Source organism: Mytilus californianus, unplaced genomic scaffold (genome assembly GCF_021869535.1).
Source record: "Mytilus californianus isolate M0D057914Y unplaced genomic scaffold, xbMytCali1.0.p SCAF_14, whole genome shotgun sequence".
Lineage (NCBI taxonomy): Eukaryota > Metazoa > Mollusca > Bivalvia > Mytilida > Mytilidae > Mytilus > Mytilus californianus.
The window spans coordinates 30,379,690-30,401,434 of NW_026262626.1; the positions used below are offsets into that span (position 1 = coordinate 30,379,690).

Below are 21,745 nucleotides of genomic sequence, written 5' to 3' on the forward strand. Positions count from 1 at the left end.
ATAGATTTTATAGATTTTGTGAATGCAAACATAAACAATATTGATTGATTTGACCTTAAAAGGACATTCTTTCAAGTTTTCAATACAAATTTTTACCACATTTCTGGAAGTAAAATTGAACTTTGTTTACAAATTACAGAAACCTTTTGTGTACATTTCGTCTATTTTACACCCCATTGTTTTTTTAGATACAAAATTTTGTGACCTCCAGGGCATAAACTGAGGGTCAGTACTTTATGGGCAGGTGTCCAGCAGGCTGAACGTCAATTTTCATGAGGTTGGGTAGCACAACTCATGTGATACATTTATGGGAAACAGCTGGCGATTTTCAGAGTTAGACTTTTAATTTTTCCGACTTCACATTGATAAAAAAATTAACCTGTGGCTTTATTTCATTCATACTTACATTACCGCCCTTCATTGGTTTTTTGTCTTGCCTGAGACACAGTATGTGAGACATAGGGATTACTATCCAGCTGTGACAAATTTTCTAACATGGCGTTTCAGGTTTCACCTTCCCTGTGTGAATGGACGTGGGTAGTGAAATTTTTCTGCCCGTAGTCTCAAAGGCAAGTGCTACTTTTCAGCTCGGATACCCTTGGACTTCTGAGTAAAAGGGGTCTTAATGGGCAAACCGAGAATTATTTCTATTATATGCTATGTGATCAACGTTCTTTAATATGATACAACCATTGCAACTTCTTAAAAAAAATGAGATGACTTCATATCTGACAATTACTTTATAATAAACTGTTACTGTATGTGTAACGATTCGATAGGAATATGATAAAAGTATTAATGATCAATAAAAATAGCTTAAAAAAGATTCAAAACATAATATTATAGTATTAATGTATAAAGAGGTTAATTCAACCCATTGCAAGCCTTGCACGAAATGCTGTTATACTAGCAACATTGTTACATATTGAAATTATTTGAGTTCCCGCTGCCAAACAGTGTCCGTGCATTTACTCATGAATGTTCAACCAGAGCTTTTCAAATTTTAATATGTTGTTACTGATAACAAAATGGAGGTCAAGTTTAATATGACGATTTTCACTTTCACCGTTCAGGAGTTATGGTTCTTGAAAAATTTAAAAATGGTGTTTCCAGTCGTGTCTGTGCGTTAACTCATGTACTGTTCAACCAAAGCTTTTCAAATTTTAAAATGTTGTTACTGATGACAAAATGGAGGTCAAGATCGATATTGACAATTGTCACTTTCACCATTCAGAAGTTGTGGTTCTTGAAAGATTGAAAAATGGTGTTTCCAGTCGTGTCCGTGCTTTAACTCATGGAATGTTCAACCAAGGCTTTTCAAATTTTGATATGTTGTTACTGATGACAAAATGGAGGTCAAGTTCAATATTGATGATTGTCACTCTTACCGTTCAGGAGTTATGGTCCTTGTGATATTGAAAAATACCAGGACACAAATAAATGTTAAAAAATCTGGTTTGCTGTCACTCTGACAGCCTCTTGTTTATCTATGCTTTTAAAATCTTCCTTTAAGCTGCTATCTTTGCAGAAGTTTGAAGGAAAAAACGTTTGTATTTTTTTTTATATCGATAAAATCTATAAAAAAAAGCAATTAAAAATGGGGAAAAAAATGGAGAGGACTTATTATTAATTCTTATAGCTTGGAAAGTTCCTTCATTTTTTCTCAGATCCTCTTCAAATTATATGATGGTGTACCACTCATCAAAACCTGGAAAACCTCAGATGAGTTTGATAATTAGAACAAATCTGAAATTGCCATTTTTCTGAAGGGTACAAAATGTACTTTAAAAGATATCCCATTTTGTCCCCATTTAAAAAAAAAAAAACTATTAGGTTATTGATAAAATTGAGAATGGAAATGGGAAATGTGTCAAAGAGACAACAACTCGACAATATGATGCCTGGATCAAATAAAACTTATAAACAGAAGAAACAATGCCAGGCGTTCACTGTTATGTTGGGTTTGGGAGATTGTTTGCTAAAGGTTCTTTCATTTTATATTTGTCAAAAATACTCTGAGATAAACTAAGACAGAGTTAAATTTACTTATTTCTGACACCTCATCATCATTTCAGTGATGACCTATAAAACTGTTTATTGCAAACAACTAATCAATGAATCATCCTTGTAAAAAATATACTATGGAAAAATTATCTATTTCAGACACCACATCAACAGACCAATAAATTAGACCTGGTGAAACATCCAGAACATATATCAGCAGGAGGAGGATTTGGTCCTGTTGCTGATGATGGTTATGGAGTGTCATACATCATTGCTGGAGAAGATGTTATCTTTTTCCATGTGTCTTGTAAAAATTCTTGCCCAACAACAGTAAGTTTGAACAAATCGTACATTTTGGATTTTCTGTCTGTTTTCAGAACATACACTTAAGTACAGGTCCTCATTTTAAAGTGACTGTCCCTTGTCAGGATCCAGCCTATAATCCAGTGGTCATTGGATGCTATCTGCATTAATTGTTTTTCATTGATTGATTTTATCATAATTCAGGCTGGTTTATTCTTTTGAATTGTTAACTTTTTCTATCTCTTTTAAATAGTGTGATTTCCCTTTAAGAAAAAGTCCTCTTCCCCTTAAGCTTTATGTAATTGCACTTACATGATTGTAAACATTCTACATTGATTGGTCACAAATATTGCAACCCAACCATTCAAGACTTTGGCTTATTTTTTTAGAATTAGAAATCATCAAAGAACTGAACTAGGAGGTCATAGTGGATAGTTGTCTCATTTGGTAATCACTTTCTAAAATTTCAGTCCTGGTATCTATGATGAGTTTATTTAATATTGTTTATTTTTTAAAGAAATTTTTACTGGAAGTCAAATTTATACTGAACTTATCAATTTATTCAAAGAAAAAAATATACCATCATGACTTATTTTCCCAAGAGATTTTAGTTTTATTTTGGCAAATTTGTATAGAAATTTAGTGTTTTTTGATTTTGTTTTTATTTGTCTCACCTGTGAGTCGTCAAATAATATGAGACAAAGGAATGCTAATCCAGCGACATAAACTGTTTGTACAAAGCTTTATATTTCTAAAAGTAGAAGACATGGATGCTTCATACTTTGTATATAGATGCCTGATAATACAAAGTTCCTGTTCATTATCCTTGACCTCATTTTCATGGTTCAGCAATTGCTTCTCACTTTTTATACGCCCGTTTACAGGACGTATTATGGTATATCGTTGTCCGTCCATCGTCAACATGTCGGACATTAATTAAAAAACGCTTTAACCAATTTGCATAAAACTTTGGTGAATTGTTTATATCTATTGACGTGAGCTCCCTTTCGTTTTTAATAAATTTTAGATTTTACATTTCCGAGTTGTGGGGTTTTATTCATTAAAAAAGGGGGGATTTTCCAGTTTTCTGACTATAACTCAAGAATGCTTTCACCAACTTGCAAGAAATTGTGATGAATTGTTTATATCTATTGGCATGAGCTCCCTTTTCGATTTTGATAAATTTTAGATTTTACGTTTCCGAGTTGCAGGGTTTTATTCATAAAAAAAGGGAATTATCCAGTTTTCGGACAAAAACTCAAAAATGCTCTCAGCATTTCTTATGAAACTTAATGAATTGTTTATATCTATTGATGTAAGCTCCCTTTAGAATTTTATAAATTTTACATTTTACATATCTGAGTTATGGGGTTTTATTCTTTAAAAATTCAGCAATTCTCATGAAACTTTGGTGAATTGTTTATACCTATTGATTTAAGCCCCCTTTTGATTTTCATAAATTTCTAATTTTCTTCTGTGGACAGAATATACTGGGCATGAAATTTTTATTATATGTTTGTATCAGCAATGCCTCTGACAAGTTCGTAAATGAGTGCAGATCAAGTATTTTTATGCCCCCGCCGTAGCGGTGGGGGTATTAAGTTTTACCATTGTCCGTCTGTATGTACGTACATCCGTACGTCCCAAAATTGGTTTCCGTTCTCTAACTTGAGTTTGCCTCAACCAAATGTTATGAAACTGATACACAATGCTTATTACCACAAAACACAGATCAAGTTTGAATTTTGGTGGCATCACTTTAACCGTTCTAGAGTTATGCCCTTTTATAAATGGAAAAATTGCAAAATGTTTAGTTTCCGTTCTCTAACTTAAGTTTGCCTCAACCAAATGTTATGAAACTTATACACAATCCTTATTACCACAAAACACAGGTCAGGTAAGAATTTTGGTGGCGTCACTTTAACCATTCTAGAGTTATGCCCCTTTATAAATGGAAAAATTGCAAAATATTTATTTTCTTCTATATATCGAGTAATTTTTATACGACCGCAAAAAAATTTTGTGGTCGTATATTGGTATGACGTTGGCGTCGTCGTCGTCGTCCGAAGACACATTGGTTTTCGCACTCTAACTTTAGTTTAAGTGAATGGATCTTTTTGAAATTTGACCATAAGGTTAAATACCACAAAAGGAAGGTTGGGATTGATTTTGGGGGTTATGGTACCAACAGTTAAGGAATTAGGGGCCGAAAAGGGGCCAAAAATAAGCATTTTCTAGTTTCCAGACAATAACTGTGGAATGGTGTATGGATCTTTCTGAAATTATACTACAAGTTTCCATACCTCAAAGGGATGGTTAGGATTTGCTTTGGGGGGTTATGGCTCAAACCGTTTAGGAATTAGGGGCAAAAAAGGGGGAAAAACAAGGTTGTCCTGGTTAATGGACAAATACTTTAGTACAAAACAATTTAAAGCAGTGTAAGGGAGATAAATCAAATACATCATTGAAATTATCTCCCTTACACTGCTTTTAAATTATGTATAAAGTAATGGTTAATGAACAATAAAGATAATTTAAAACAGTGTAAGGGAGGTAATCCAAATACAACATTTTGGTTTCTTCCCTTTCACTGCTTTTAAATTATGTTTAAACAAATGCATATTTATAAAAGTAGACCAGTAAAAAATCTGCAAATGTTGCATCTTTTTTTTTTACAAAAAAATCCTGATGAAGATTTGACACTATATTTTTATACGACCGCAAAAATTAAAAATTTTTTGGTCGTATATTGGTATGACGTTGGCGTCGTCCGAAGACACATTGGTTTTCGCACTCTAACTTTAGTTTAAGTGAATGGATCTCCATGAAATTTTACCATAAGGTTCAATACCACGAAAGGAAGGTTGGGATTGATTTTGGGGGTTATGGTACCAACAGTTAAGGAATTAGGGGCAAAAAAGGTGCCAAAAATAAGCATTTTTGTAACTTCCAGACAATAACTTGTGTGTAAGTGTATGGATCTCTCTGACATTGTACCACAAGGTTCCATATCACAAAGGAAAGGCTGTAATTGATTTTGGGGGTAATTGCCTCAAAATTTTAGGAATTAGGGGCCAAAAAAGGGGCAAAAAACAAGCATTTTTCTAGTTTCATGACAATAACTTGTGTGTAAGTGTTTGGATATTTCTGAAATTGTACTACAAGGTTCCATATCACAAAGGGAAAGCTGGAATTGAGTTTGGGGGTAATTGCCCGAAACGTTTAGGAATTGGGGGCCAAAAAGGGGCCAAAAATAAGCATTTTTCTAGTTTCCAGACAATAACTTGTGTTCAAGTGTATGGATCTCTCTGAAATTGTACTGCAAGGTACCATACCACAAAGGGAAGGCTGGGATTGAGTTTGGGGGTGATGAATCGTAAGGGGGTTCAAAAAATTGGGGGGGGGGATTTTTTTTTTTTTTTTTTTTTCTTTTTTTCCTTTTTTTTTTCTTTTAAAATTTTCCATTTTAAGTTGGTTATTTCTGATTAACATTTAAAAGCAAATAATAATGATATGGTAGGAGATACACACCAAACAGGATGTGTAAATTATTATCTAATAAGTATTGTGCAATAGCAAGAAATTTTCAATTGCACAGTATTGCACAATAGCAAGAAATCTTCAATTGCACAGTATTGCGCAATAGCAAGAAATCTTCAATTGCACAGTATTGCGCAATAGCAAGAAATATCCAATAGCACAATATTGCGCAATAGCAAGAAATTGTCAATTGTACAGTATTGCGCAATAGCAAGAAATATTCAATTGCACAGTATTGTGCAAAAGAAGATACTTCGTATAAATTGCTTATTTCTTGATCAATTTCAATGGGGTTTTATTCTTGAATTCTTGGGGTTCTTTAATATGCTGAATCTAACCGTGTATTAAGTTTTTGGATTTTGGGCCCCGTTTTTAAATTGGTCCACATTGAGGTCCAGAGGGTCCAAAATTTAACTTTGTTTGATTTCATCAAAAATTGAATTATTGGGGTTCTTTGATATGCTGAATCTAACCGTGTATTTAGATTCTTAATTTTTGGTTCCGTTTTCAAATTGGTCTACATTAAGGTCCAAAGGCGTCCAAAATTAAACTTAGTTTGATTTTAACAAAAATTGAATTTTTAGGGTTCTTTGATATGCTGAATCTAAACATGTATTTAGATTTTTGATTATGGGCCCAGTTTTCAAGTTGGTCCAAATCGGGGTCCAAAATTAAACTTTGTTTGATTTCAACAAAAATTGAATATATGGGGTTCTTTGATATGCTGAATCTAACTGTGTATTTAGATTCTTAATTTTTGGTTCCGTTTTCAAATTGGTCTACATTAAGGTCCAAAGGGTCCAAAATTAAACTTAGTTTGATTTTAACAAAAATTGAATTTTTAGGGTTCTTTGATATGCTGAATCTAAACATGTATTTAGATTTTTGATTATGGGCCCAGTTTTCAAGTTGGTCCAAATCGGGGTCCAAAATTTAACTTTGTTTGATTTCATCAAAAATTGAATTCTTGGGGTTCTATGATATGCTGAATCTAACCATGTATTTAGATTTTGGATATTAGACCATAATAGGTGAATGTCCAATTTAAAATTTTTAAGTTCTTAGGCCACATTCATTCTGTGTCAGAAACCTATGCTGTGTCAAATATTTAATCACAATCCAAATTCAGAGCTATATCAAGCTTGAATGTTGTGTCCATACTTGCCCCAACTGTTCAGGGTTCGACCTCTGCGGTCGTATCAAGCTGCGCCCTGCGGAGCATTTTATTAATTCTATTATAAAATAGATTAAGTTAGCACTATGGTAAATTTAAATGGGTAATTATGGTTGCCAACTCCATTGGAAATTTGAATTGAAATTATGACCATATCTTGAGGGAAAGAATTTTTTGGGGGATAAAAAGAAATTGTGGGGGGTCAATTTTTTCTCATTTCAGATTTCAGAAATTAAAAAGAATTATTCTTCAAATATTTTTTTTTTTTCAAATTTCAAATATTGAAAAATTTCAAGAAGTAATCTTTAATTGCACAGTATGGGTCATTAGATTTGTAAAATCTTTGATCACATTTATTTATTTGTTATGCCGAATCTATCAGTGTATTTAGATTTTTAATTTTGGGTCCAGTTTTCAAATTGGTCTACATTAAGGTCCAAAGGGTCCAAAATTAAACTTTGTTTGATTTTAGCAAAAATTGAATATATGAGGTTCTTTGATATGCTGAATCTAAACATGTATTTAGATTTTTGATTTTTGGCTTAGTTTTCAAGTTGGTCCAAATTGGGGTCCAAAATTAAACTTTGTTTGATTTCAACAAAAATTGAATATATGGGGTTCTTTGATATGCTGAATCTAACCATGTATTTAGATTTTTTATTTGTAGACCCCACTATCAAATTGGTTCATATTGAGGTCAAAAGGGTCCAAAATTAAACTTTGTTTGATTTCATCTAAAATTGAATTATTGGGGTTCTTTGATATTCCAAATCTAACCGTGTATTTAGATTTTTAATTTTGGGTCCTGTTTTTTTAAATTGGTCTACATTAAGGTCCAAAGGGTCCAAAATTAAACTTAGTTTGATTTTAACAAAAATTGAATTCTTGGGGTTCTTTGATATGCTGATTCTAAACATGTGTTTAGATTTTTGATTATGGGCCCAGTTTTCAAGTTGGTCCAAGATAGGGTCCAGTATTTAAACTTTGTTTGATTTCAACAAAAATTGAATATATGGGGTTCTTTGATATGCTGAATCTAAACATGTATTTAGATTTTTGATTATGGGCCCAGTTTTCAAGTTGGTCCAAATTGGGGTCCAAAATTAAACTTTGTTTGATTTCAACAAAAATTGAATATATGAGGTTCTTTGATATGCTGAATCTAACCATGTATTTAGATTTATTATTTGTGGGCCCCGCTATCAAATTGGTTCATATTGAGGTCAAAAGGGTCCAAAATTAAAATTTGTTTGATTTCATCAAAAATTGAATTATTGGGGTTCTTTGATATGCCAAATCTTACCGTGTATTTAGATTTTTAATTTAAAGTCCCTTTTTTTAAATTGGTCTACATTAAGGTCCAAAGGGTCCAAAATTAAACTTAGTTTGATTTTAGCAAAAATTGAATATATGAGGTTCTTTGATATGCTGAATCAAAACATGTATTTAGATTTTTGATTTTTGGCCCAGTTTTCAAGTTGGTCCAAATTGGGGTCCAAAATTAAACTTTGTTTGATTTCAACAAAAATTGAATATATGGGGTTCTTTGATATGCTGAATCTAACCATATATTTAGATTTTTTATTTGTGGGCCCCACCATCAAATTGGTTCATATTGAGGTCAAAAGGGTCCAAAATTAAACTTTGTTTGATTTCATCAAAAATTGAATTATTGGGGTTCTTTGATATTCCAAATCTAACCGTGTATTTAGATTTCTAATTTTAAGTCCCGTTTTTTAAATTGGTCTACATTAAGGTCCAAAGGGTCCAAAATTAAACTTAGTTTGATTTTAGCAAAAATTGAATTCTTGGGGTTCTTTGATATGCTGAATCTAAACATGTGTTTAGATTTTTGATTATGGGCCCAGTTTTCAAGTTTGTCCAAGTTGGGGTCCAAAATTAAACTTTGTTTGATTTTAACAAAAATTGAATATATGGGATTCTTTGATATGCTGAATCTAACCATGTATTTTGATTTTGGACATTGGACCATAATAGGTAAATTAAAAAAATTCAAGTTCTTAGACCACATTCTTTCTGTGTCAGAAACCTATGCTGTGTCAAATATTTAATAACAATCCAAATTCAGAGCTGTATCAAGCTTGAATGTTGTGTCCATACTTGCCCCAACTGTTCAGGGTTCGACCTCTGCGGTCGTATCAAGCTGCACCCCAGCGAAGCATTTTATTAAAATTGGAGTTATCTTCCTTTGTCCATGATTATAGTTAAATCAACGACAATCAATGCTTTAAACAATGCAATGTTTAATTTTGACTTCCACTGATAAAACACAGATCAAGTTGAATTTGGGTAGTGTCACTTTAACCATTATTGAGTTATGCCCCTTTATAAATTGAAAGATTGCAAAATTTTTAGTTTCCATTCTGTAACTTAAGTTTGCCCCAACCAAACATTATGAAACCTATACACTATTCATTACCACAAAACTAAGATCAAGTACAAATTTTTTGTTTCCGTTTTCCATACTTGCCAACCTCTGACATTAAGAAATCATGTAATGACATGACATGACATGTTGAAAAGCGTGTGAAAATGCGTGACGTAAATGCAGACTTTTTCATATGAACAATGTTCATAATTTCACAGTAATCATCATACAAATTTGTTAATATAATAAATAAGAGTCTACTGTAAACTTTTATTGATATCAACTGTTGCTTTTGAAGCAACATCACTAGGCACATATATATTCAAAACAACTGCCAGTTTGGTTACATTTACTTGATAACAAGGCACGATTGTCAAGTTCTGATCAGAATTCAGTGTAAATTTATTTATAATTGAAAATGCTCTCTCACAGTCAGAATTGGTATTTGGCTGAACTAAAATAGCTTTATCAAGCTTTGAACAAGTGTCATAACAATTTTTTTTGCCATCTAAAATGTCATCTTTAATCACTGCCTTTGCTTCCAACAAACTATACATGTTGCTATTGCCTGGTCAAGACTGGGTAGTTCATCAGAAGACAGCTGGTACTATAGGAACTGATCCAACAGTTCAGTGATATTTCCATCTCCTATGACCTGTTGAAATCTGTTGGCCAGATATGAAACTGAAAAAGAAAAATATTTTATAATTTGATTTACCAAAATGAGTCCATTATTGATTAAACATGTTAAATGCCTAATCAAATAGCTACATTGTTGTTCTACTCTCACATGTATTGTTATGATTGCAACATAGGGTGCACAAATTATGCGTTACTTTTCCCTTGATCATTTAAACTCGAACTCCCAAATATAATTTATAAATCTTGAATCTTGGTACATACACATCGTTTTTGCTTAGCAATTATCTTATCTATAGGCGACGGTACAAGCCCTGAAAGCGACCTCTTTCTATGGACATTTCCCCTAAGTTAATTTGAAAGAAAGATTGTCACAAAATCGTAAAAACTAATCACAAACTACTTACCTTAAAGGGTTTTGCTGTTCGTCCATCATGATAGAATTTAAAACAATGGCGACCAAACAATTACTTCTGAATTCTCGGTAGGTCTTTTCACCACCGAACACCACCACACACCGCCGAACACATTAAAATACCATCTAACACACCTAAATATATTGTTTTCATCTTTATATTTATATATTTTACTTACCTTCTGAACGAGGATGAATATGTTTATACATATATATACATAAATAATAAGAAATGATAACAAGAGAACCAAAAAGGACAGTCTTGCAGGGCTGTTGTCAGAACCGTACACTTTCAAGTCTAACATTTTTTTAAATATAATTATTGTGATAATTTCTCATTAAATAAAATGTTTTAACTTATTTGAACAATTTATTTCTAATAATTGAAAAGTGAAGACCATAAGATAATATACAATGAAATACAGACAATGCAAATCCAGAAAAAATATTGCTGGATCCGGAAGCGTTTTTTTTTTTTAAATTTTGATTCTCAACTTTAACATCACTAATGCACATAAAATGTGAAAACATGAGAATAGGATTAAAATTTACGTAATTTAATCGATTTTATTGTTTTATTGTGTAACATTACTGTTTTTCTTAAGGGTTAGTGGTCTTTTTGGGTGTTCAGTGGTGTTCGGCGTCGTGCGGTGGTGTTCGGTGGTGAAAAGACTGACCCCAGAATTCTTTGTATTTATCGTCTAATAACCAGGGCTTCCAAAATTATTTTTAGCCAGCCGGACATTTTATATATTATCCCGATTTTAATCCCTTAAGACTAAATAAACAAAAGGCAATTATGGTATTCAGTTGCTGAGTTGGCCATCCCAATGATTGACATTAAAAAAAAACAATATTAAACTTTCTTTGATTCAAATTCGAAGTTCTGACGTAAACTGTTAAATTGGCAGTGCATCATTCGAAGTGTGCAACATCAGCGTACGTATATCTGCCTTAGACTCTTTATTTGTGCAAAATAACGTTGTCAAAAACTTTACATTCGTTAAAATCTAATACCGGATGTTATCTTGACAATGGTAAAACATGGACCAGAGACGGATACGTAAATTCCGTGTACGTTTGCAAAGCATGAATGAGTGTACGTAGCTCTTTCTACATTATTTCTTCAAGAAAATATTCGAAATAAACGTGAGATAAAGGTATCAATGACAATTTAAGCATTTTTTGAAGAAATTACGATGCATAATTAAATTTCACACCTGCGCACACATGTACTAGTTCAAACAGAGTTCAAACAACGTGGTTATGACGATTTTTCATTTTCACCTTTTTAATTTTTCCATCAAATCATATTTGTAAACGTATTTCTGATAATTTAAATCTTTTTGACTAAATTAATTAGATGCAAACCGCTGAAATGTAAGAAAATAACTTTGAATAGACCGATCAATGTCCTGTTCAAAATAGTTTACCTGTCACCTGAACAGGTAAATTTCAGCTGTTCGACAACTAATTAGCCTTGATTAAAATGAGAAGGTATTAAAGTAGGGGTTGTTTTGATAGTACTTAATGATCATGTCACTTTTATGACCGGAAATGTGACAAAATCCTCGCTGGTAAACCGTTGAAAAAGCGTGTATTACACGCGAATATCATGTCACTTGGCAACTATGCCGTTTTCTAACTTTAGTTTGCCTCAACCAAATGTTATGAAATTTATACACAATGCTTATGACTACATAATACAGATTAAGTACGAAATTTGGTGGAGACTTTAGTTTGTCTCAACCAAATGTTATAAAACTTATACACAACCTTTCTAGAGTTATGCGTGTTTACAAATAGAAAAATTGCTGAATTTTTAGTTTCTGTTCTCTACTTAAGTTAGCCTCAACCAAATGTTATGAGACTTACACACAATGCTTATTACCACAAAACTCAGATCAAGTTCAAATTTGGGTAGCGTCACTTTTACCGTTCTTCAGTTATGTCCCTTTATAACTATATGATATGCAAGCGGGGGCATCATCTGTGTCCACATGTGGACACTATCCACATTTATTTAAAGACTCTTAGAGTTATGCCCCATTAAGAATATTAGTTACATTGAAAATTGCATTGTTAGCAGTCTCACACCTAAATTTTCTTGTAGGATTGTTATGAAATTTGTATCAAATGTTTATATTAGCAATATTTTAAGTGAGTTCAAAAATCAGCTCTTATCAATCATTTTTACAGGAGTTATGTCTCACTGAAATATAACTTATATTGAACATTGCATTGGTAGCACTCCCACACCTACATTTTTTTTCGAATTTATGAAGTTTAAATAAATCAAAGGCTTATATATCAGCAAGGTCAACCAACTATTTTTCATATATATAAAATAACTTTGTTAGCAATATCATATCTATATTTATTAAAATTTTAAAAGAAATGTTTTCCAGTTGCAATCCCCTCCTCGACCTTAAAAAAAAAAGTTGGTAGGTCGGAATTTTTTTTTCCTTCAATCGATCTCAGCATGAAGTTCTTTGAACCATGGAACTCTTTTTCATTTTGAGCGTGAAACTGTCATGAATGTTTGTATATATCAGGTTTATGGTTGCATTTTATCCACCAAACTGTGGGCACACTAGTTGTAAATAAAGGCAACAGTAGTATACCGCTGTTCAATAGTCATAAGTTGATTTAGTTGAAACAAATCTGGGTCACAAACCAAAACCGAGGGAAACACATCAACAATAAGAGGAAAACAACAGAACAACATAAACACTGAACTGCTACAAAAACAAACGTCAACATACATAGAAATGGACTATTTGATAACAACTGCCATATTCCTGACTTGGTACAGACTACAGGACATTTTAAGAAAAAATGCTGGGTTGAACCTGGTTTTATGGCTAGCCAAACCTCCCGCTTATATGGCAATGTTAAAAATACCGCTAAAATGACAACATTATGTGACAGGAATACATTACAACTAAACACAAGAACACTGAGGACAGAGACATACATAAATAAATAGTATAATAAATGTAGTACATTACAACATGTAAACCATAGAATAACAACAGACACCTCCCATTTACACCTCAATAGAATTATAAACTGTGCGTCACACAAATGTATCAATGCCACAAAAAGTGACGTCACAGGTAAATTTCTAAAAATAGAATATAAAATTAGGATTGAGTTTGTAATGGTGTTATTTTATGTTTTTTTTTCTAACATTACAAGAATATTAATATAGAATTGTGTTATTAATGGTGTAATTATTTGTATTTTCTAACCATGTTGGTTTTTCTTCTAAATAAAAACTGTAAAAACAAATAAATCCTGTGCATATAGTAGCTTTAAACTAAAAATCATATAAATGAACTAGTTGATTAATTATCTTAACTTTTACATACATGTAGAAAATAAAAAAAGAATTCAAACCACAAACGAAAAGACATAACACAATATCCAACCAGAATTACAAACGAAACATCATAACTAAATACATGAATGTTGGATGTATAAATCCCGAGACACGTCTAATAGCAATGTGAATTCACACTCGGGAAAACAGTCATATTCGGGAATAGGTCATGTTCGGTACTTAGCAGACCAGATGATGTAGATGGTAAACCACAGTCTTAGACGTGGTAAAACTGCCGTTAGTTAAATTAGACACAGACACATCCAGCCATTTGTATATTATCATTCATGGTAACAAAAAATGCTCTTACAAATAGCGCAAATTAGACCCAGATGATTTTGGGACATGTTAATAGAAATGCTTTTAGGGGAAAGATACTAAAGGGACATTCAATCTCATAAGGCGAAAATAAACTTTTATGCACCTGTCCTAAATCCAGAGCCTGTTGTTCAGTGGTTGTCGTTTGTTGGTGTGGTTCATAGCTGTTTCTTGTTTCTCGTTTTTTAGCTCACCTGGCCCAAAGGGCCAAGTGAGCTTTTCTCATCACTTGCCGCTTGGCGTCCGTCGTCCGTAAACTTTTACAAAAATCATCTCCTCTGAAACTACTGGGCCAAATTTGACCAAACTTGTCCACAGTCATCAATAGGGTATCTAGTTTAAAAAATGTGTCCGGTGACCCGGCCAACTAACCAAGATGGCCGCCATGGCTAAAAATAGAACATAGGGGTAAAATGTAGATTTTGGCTTATATCTCTGAAACCAAAGCATTTAGAGCAAATCTGACATGGGGTAAAATTGTTTATCAGGTCAAGATCTATCTGCCCTGAAATTTTCAGATGAATCTGAAAACCCGTTGTTGGGTTGCTGCCCCTGAATTGGTAATTTTAAGGAAATTTTGCCGTTTTTGGTTATAGTCTTGAATATTATTATAGAAAGAGATAAACTGTAAACAGCAATAATGTTCAGCAAAGTAAGATCTACAAATAAGTCAACATGACCAAAATGGTCAGTTGACCCCTTAAGGAGTTATTGCCCTTTATAGTCAATTTTTAACCATTTTTCGTAAATTTTTGTAATCTTTTACAAAAATCTTCTCCTCTGAAACTACTAAGACAAATTTAACCAAACTTGTCCACAATCATCATTAGGGTATCTAGTTTAAAAAATGTGTCCGATGACCCGCCCGCGAACCAAGATGGCCGACATGGCTAAAAAATAGTTCATAGGGTAAAATGCAGTTTTTGGCTCATATCTCTGAAACCAAAGCATTTAGAGCAAATCTGACAAGAATTAAATTGTTCATTAGGTCAATATTTATCTACCCTGAAATTTTCAGACCAATCAGACAACACGTTGTTGGGTTGATGCCCCTGAATTGGTAATTTTAGGAAAATTTTGCAGCTTTTGGTTATTATCTTGAATATTATTATAGATAGAGATAAACTGTAAACAGCAATAATGTACAGCAAAGTAAGATCTACAAATAAGTCAACATGACCAAAATTGTCAATTGACCCCTTAAGGAGTTATTGCCCTTTATAGTCAATTTTTTATAATTTTCATAAATTTTTGTAAATTTTTACAAAATATTTTCCACTGTAACTACTGGGCCAAGATCATTATAGATAGAGATAATTGTAAGCAGCAAGAATGTTCAGTAAAGTAAGATCTACAAACACATCACCATCACCAAAACACAATTTTGTCATGAATCCATCTGTGTCCTTTGTTTAATATGCACATACTGACCAAGGTGAGCGACACAGGCTCTTTAGAGCCTCTAGTTGTTTTTGTTTTTGTTTTTTTTTTTATACGACCGCAAAAAAATTTTGTGGTCGTATATTGGTATGACGTTGGCGTCGTCGTCGTCGTCCGAAGACACATTGGTTTTCGCACTCTAACTTTAGTTTAAGTAAATGGATCTTTTTGAAATTTGACCATAAGGTTAAATACCACAAAAGGAAGGTTGGGATTGATTTTGGGGGTTATGGTACCAACAGTTAAGGAATTAGGGGCCAAAAAGGGGCCAAAAATAAGCATTTTCTAGTTTCCAGACAATAACTGTGGAACGGTGTATGGATCTCTCTGAAATTATACTACAAGTTTCCATACCACAAAGGGATGGTTAGGATTTGCTTTGGGGGGTTATGGCTCAAACTGTTTAGGAATTAGGGACAAAAAAGGGGGAAAAACAAGGTTGTCCTGGTTAATGGACAAATACTTTAGTACAAAACATAATTTAAAGCAGTGTAAGGGAGATAAATCAAATACATCATTGAAATTATCTCCCTTACACTGCTTTTAAATTATGTATAAAGTAATGGTTAATGAACAATAAAGATAATTTAAAACAGTGTAAGGGAGGTAATCCAAATACAACGTTTTGGTTACTTCCCTTACACTGCTTTTAAATTATGTTTAAAGAAATGCATATTTATAAAGGAAGACCAGTAAAAATATCTGCAAATGTTGCATCTTTTTTTTTTACAAAAAAAATCCATATGAAAGATTTGACACTATGTTTTTAATTCTATTATAAAATAGATTAAGTTAGCACTATGGTAAATTTAAATGGGTAATTATGGTTGCCAACTCCATTGGAAATTTGAATTGAGATTATGACCATATCTTGAGGGAAAGAATTTTTTGGGGGAAAAAAGGGGGGGGGGATAAAAAGAAATTGTGGGGGGTCAATTTTTTCTCATTTCAGATTTCAGAAATTAAAAAAATTATTCTTCAAATATTATTTTTTTTTCAAATTTCAAATATTGAAAAATTTCAAGAAGAAATCTTTAATTGCACAGTATGGCGCATTAGATTTGTAAAATCTTTGATCACATTTATTTATTTGTTATGCCGAATCCAACAGTGTATTTAGATTTTTAATTTTGGGTCCAGTTTTCAAATTGGTCTACATTAAGGTCCAAAGGGTCCAAAATTAAACTTTGTTTGATTTTAGCAAAAATTGAATATATGAGGTTCTTTGATATGCTGAATCTAAACATGTATTTAGATTTTTGATTTTTGGCCCAGTTTTCAAGTTGGTCCAAATTGGGGTCCAAAATTAAATTTTGTTTGATTTCAACAAAAATTGAATATATGGGGTTCCTTGATATGCTGAATCTAACCATGTATTTAGATTTTTTATTTGTGGACCCCATTATCAAATTGGTTCATATTGAGGTCAAAAGGGTCCAAAATTAAACTTTGTTTGATTTCATCTAAAATTGAATTATTGGGGTTCTTTGATATTCCAAATCTAACTGTGTATTTAGATTTTTAATTTTGGGTCCTGTTTTTTAAATTGGTCTACATTAAGGTCCAAAGGGTCCAAAATTAAACTTAGTTTGATTTTAACAAAAATTGAATTCTTAGGGTTCTTTGATATGCTGAATCTAAACGTGTTTAGATTTTTGATTATGGGCCCAGTTTTCAAGTTGGTCCAAGATAGGGTCCAGTTTGTTTGATTTCAACAAAAATTGAATATATGGGGTTCTTTGATATGCTGAATCTAAACATGTATTTAGATTTTTGATTATGGGCCCAGTTTTCAAGTTGGTCCAAATTGGGGTCCAAAATTAAACTTTTTTTTTTGTTTGATTTCAACAAAAATTGAATATATGAGGTTCTTTGATATGCTGAATCTAACCATGTATTTAGATTTTTTATTTGTAGGCCCCGCTATCAAATTGGTTCATATTGAGGTCAAAAGGGTCCAAAATTAAACTTTGTTTGATTTCATCAAAAATTGAATTATTGGGGTTCTTTGATATGCCAAATCTAACCGTGTTTTTAGATTTTTAATTTGGGTCCCGTTTTTTAAATTGGTCTTCATTCAGGTCCAAAGGGTCCAAAATTAAACTTAGTTTGATTTTAACAAAAATTGAATTCTTGGGGTTCTTTGATATGCTGAATCTAAACATGTGTTTAGATTTTTGATTATGGGCCCAGTTTTCAAGTTGGTCCAAGTTGGGGTCCAAAATTAAACTTTTTTTGATTTCAACAAAAATTGAATATATGGGGTTCTTTGATATGCTGAATCTAACCATGAATTTAGTTTTTTTTATTTGTTGGCCCCGCTATCAAATTGGTTCATATTGAGGTCAAAAGGGTCCAAAATTAAACTTTGTTTGATTTCATCAAAAATTGAATTATTGGGGTTCTTTGATATTCCAAATCTAACCGTGTATTTAGATTTTTAATTTTAAGTCCCGTTTTTTAAATTGCCCGCTATCAAATTGGTTCATATTGAGGTCAAAAGGGTCCAAAATTAAACTTAGTTTGATTTTAGCAAAAATTGAATTCTTGGGGTTATTTGATATGCTGAATCTAAACATGTGTTTAGATTTTTGATTATGGGCCCAGTTTTCAAGTTTGTCCAAGTTGGGGTCCAAAATTAAACTTTGTTTGATTTTAACAAAAATTGAATATATGGGGTTCTTTGATATGCTGAATCTAACCATGTATTTTGATTTTGGACATTGGACCATAATAGGTAAATTAAAAAAATTCAAGTTCTTAGACCACATTCTTTCTGTGTCAGAAACCTATGCTGTGTCAAATATTTAATAACAATCCAAATTCAGAGCTGTATCAAGCTTGAATGTTGTGTTCATACTTGCCCCAACTGTTCAGGGTTCGACCTCTGCGGTCGTATCAAGCTGCGCCCCAGCGAAGCATTTTATTCTCTTTGTTTTTTTATTTATTTATTACTTTCTCTTCTCTTTTTTCTTTCTTTAGGAAATAAAATTCTCTCTTTATTGAACAATATGGAAATAATGGATACATAATAATATAGTGTATATATTTTATAATTTAGAATACTAACAATTACTAACTATTTTCTATCTAAATATACAATCTAATGTTTAACGAGGCCGGGATAAGGTACCGGTACTTTCTGTATCCAACTAAAAAATGTGAAAGTTTTCAATAAAGTATGTAAAGTCTGAAAAAAAAAAATAAAAAAATTACAGGGCCAATATTAAACCAAATTTGGCCTCACTCATTATTAGGTATCTGTTATGATTTTGATATATTTTTACATGATTTCCAAAACTGAAGTAGAATCAGGTGAGCGACACAGGCTCTTGAGAGCCTCTAGTTATATAGATTAGACCGTTGGTTTTCCTGTTTGAATTGTTTTACACTTGTCATTTTGGGGCCCTTTATAGCTTGCTGTTCGGTGTAAGCCAAGGCTCCGTGTTGAAGGCCGTACTTTGACCTATAGTTGTTAACTTTTTATACATTGTGGCTTGGATGGAGAGTTGTTTCATTGGCACTCATACCACATCTTCTTATTTATATTGACAAGGCCATGGCTAAAAAATAAAAAGATAAACAGACAAACAACAGTACAGAAAACTAAAGACTGAGCAGCACGAACCCACCAAAAATTGCCTATTGGCTGCTTATAGGAAATGTAATATAAACCAAGAAAAGGACCTTCTTTTGTGAAGTGGACAACTCAGGGCTTGTGTTATTGGATCTTCACTGTTTTAGACATTATTTTGAATTTCTTAGTTAATCAATTGTACTTGATTTTGTATGATTTTTAATAATACCATTGTTATTATACAGAAATGTTGAAGAAAATGATTATTATTTTTAGGGTGCTAAGAAGTTTGCAGAACAGATTCAAAAAGCTCTAGCAGATGTGAAAAATATGTTTGAGGCCAAAAATTCATGATGACAGTTTCGTCTAATGAGAATTTATTTCAACCAACCATGTGATCAATTTTAGATTGATGTGTTTACTTAATGGTTTATTTATGTTTTTACTGTATGATTTATTGAATAAGACCATTTAGAAAAACAAGTTCTGTTTTGCAAGAAGAATTTTTATTCAACACCCGCAAATATCATATGGATTTTTAGTTTTGGGGATTATGTTGATAAATCTTGTCATTTATTTATATATAATCATATTTTTTGGATCTTTTCCATCAAATTTTTACTAAATGAGAAATGAAAATAAACTATCAACACAACATTTAATGATTAAAAGCTTTAGCCGTTTAGGAACAAAATGGTAATAGTGAATTGCTTTATTAATAGTCTGTATTTTACTCTTATTAAACTTTTACAATTTTAATGTTTTAAATTGATTTTTTATGATCCAGGTATATAGTGCATGATCAGTAGGATGTGAAAGATTTACATCTGAAAAAAAATAGCACAAAAACAGCTATTCATCCTGCATTTAACACAAAGTGGAATAAAATCTCTATAGTCATTGGATGGTTAGATATATTTCAGCCATCATCTCTACCATTATTGTCAGTAAACATAACAAAGTACAGTGAGATAAAAATTCTTCATAATATGTTAAGCAATTTACCAATAATATATTTTAGGATATTCATTTTACGAAATGATGTGTATATATATTGCCATATTTGTAAAAGGAAACCATTTTGTCAAAATCGCACACAAAAAGTGCAGGAAGTAGAGCAATGTACCAATCTATTCTCCCTACATTTGTGGGGAAATTGAAATAATTCAAATAGAGGTATTGCTTATATATATTATGAATATTCTGTTATACTCTGCACGACATATTTTTGCTTAATTCTTAAGCACATGCTTCTTTTTACAAGTTTTCCTGCACACAAAATTGTTGTGTCAGTATTTTGTGGAATACCAATTATGCATTTTTTTATCTCTATTTAACAAGGAAAACATTTTTGTTACAATTAGGGACACCTTTTCAAGCTTTAACAAATTAAAGTAAGCATATAGTGATCTCTATGCTCACAGAGATCTGAAGTCTGGTGATGCTCATAACACTGCAGACATGACCAAAAAGTATTGTCTTTGCTGTAATATTTTATTTAAATTTGGATACATTGGATAACGTTTCATTTAATTGACATAATCCAGACATCAAAATCAGAAAGAAAATTTGGTTCATGAATCATAACAATTGGTTTGAAAGAATGAAGTATGCTCCTGAACAGTTATAACAGTGGTATTATGGCACTAAAATGTCACCTAACTGCACCTTAACTTATGATCATGGACCATGATGAGATTTACCTTCCAACATTCTGAAAAAATACTCTTCAATTATCTAAAATACAAACATTTTTTACTATTTATTTAAAAATCACATTTCTTTTTTCTGCTAGTATATAAACCAGAATAATGTTGACAGGCTTTTAACTTTCCAGATGTTTTTTCTCGGTTTATAATAAAATTTTATTAACAGAAAATGATGTGAAAATTTCCTGTTCAAAGTTAAGTTAAAAGATAAAATAAACCCCCCCCCCCCCCCCCCCCAAAAAAAAAAAAACAAATTTCAAAATCATCATGAGAAGTAAGTGGACCAAATCACATCAAAGTTTGAATTTCTACTAATAATGTATTGGATCTCATCAAATAGTTCAGACCGTTTACATGGGAAATATAGGCATACTAACTTTCATATTCTGGAAAATAACTTTATATTCTGTTTCACTTTTTTATGCCCCCGCCGTTGCTGCACTCTCACTTGTTCAATTCTTGCCAGATTTTTATGAAACTATTATCCTAGGTTTATATCAAAAATGTTTTGGACAAGTTTGAAAATCAGTGCCGATCAATTATTATTTAAAAGAGTTATGCCCCTTGGATACATTAATTATATGAAAAATTGCATCGTTAGCGCTCTCATTTGTTCAATTCTTGTCAGATTTTTTATGAAACTTATGTCATAGGTTTATATCAGCAATGTCTTTGATGAGTTTGAAAATCAGTGCAGATCAATAAGTTTTAAAAGAGTTATGCCCCTTGGAAATATAAATTTTTTATGGAAAATTGCCTTATGAGTGCTCTAATGTGTACAGTTCTTGCCAGATATTCATGAAATTTATAATATAGGTTTATATCCTCTGTCTTTTATGATTTCAAAGATGA

General features: G+C 32.0%; 1 protein-coding gene and 2 long non-coding RNA genes across 6 annotated transcripts in view; 2 read left to right on the plus strand and 1 right to left on the minus strand.

The window, feature by feature from the left end:
* Positions 1–19,943, plus strand: part of LOC127724656 (carnitine O-palmitoyltransferase 1, liver isoform-like) — a 212,107-nt gene extending 192,164 nt beyond the window's left edge. For all 4 annotated transcript variants that reach the window (XM_052231687.1, XM_052231689.1, XM_052231686.1 and 1 more), the window contains 2 exons: positions 2,164–2,334; positions 19,461–19,943. In XM_052231687.1, coding sequence (XP_052087647.1) covers positions 2,164–2,334; positions 19,461–19,538 — 249 coding nt within the window. In that variant the 3' untranslated portion in view covers positions 19,539–19,943. The remainder of the gene's footprint in view (positions 1–2,163; positions 2,335–19,460) is intronic.
* On the plus strand, positions 3,788–19,452 carry LOC127724759 (uncharacterized). Its single transcript, XR_007992658.1, has 3 exons — positions 3,788–8,164; positions 17,475–17,553; positions 17,952–19,452. It is a non-coding gene; the product is annotated as an uncharacterized LOC127724759 (long non-coding RNA).
* LOC127724785 (uncharacterized) overlaps positions 9,033–21,745 on the minus strand; it is an 87,361-nt gene continuing 74,648 nt past the window's right edge. Inside the window, exon 2 of the long non-coding RNA XR_007992690.1 lies at positions 9,033–9,443. This is a non-coding gene — a long non-coding RNA (uncharacterized LOC127724785). The remainder of the gene's footprint in view (positions 9,444–21,745) is intronic.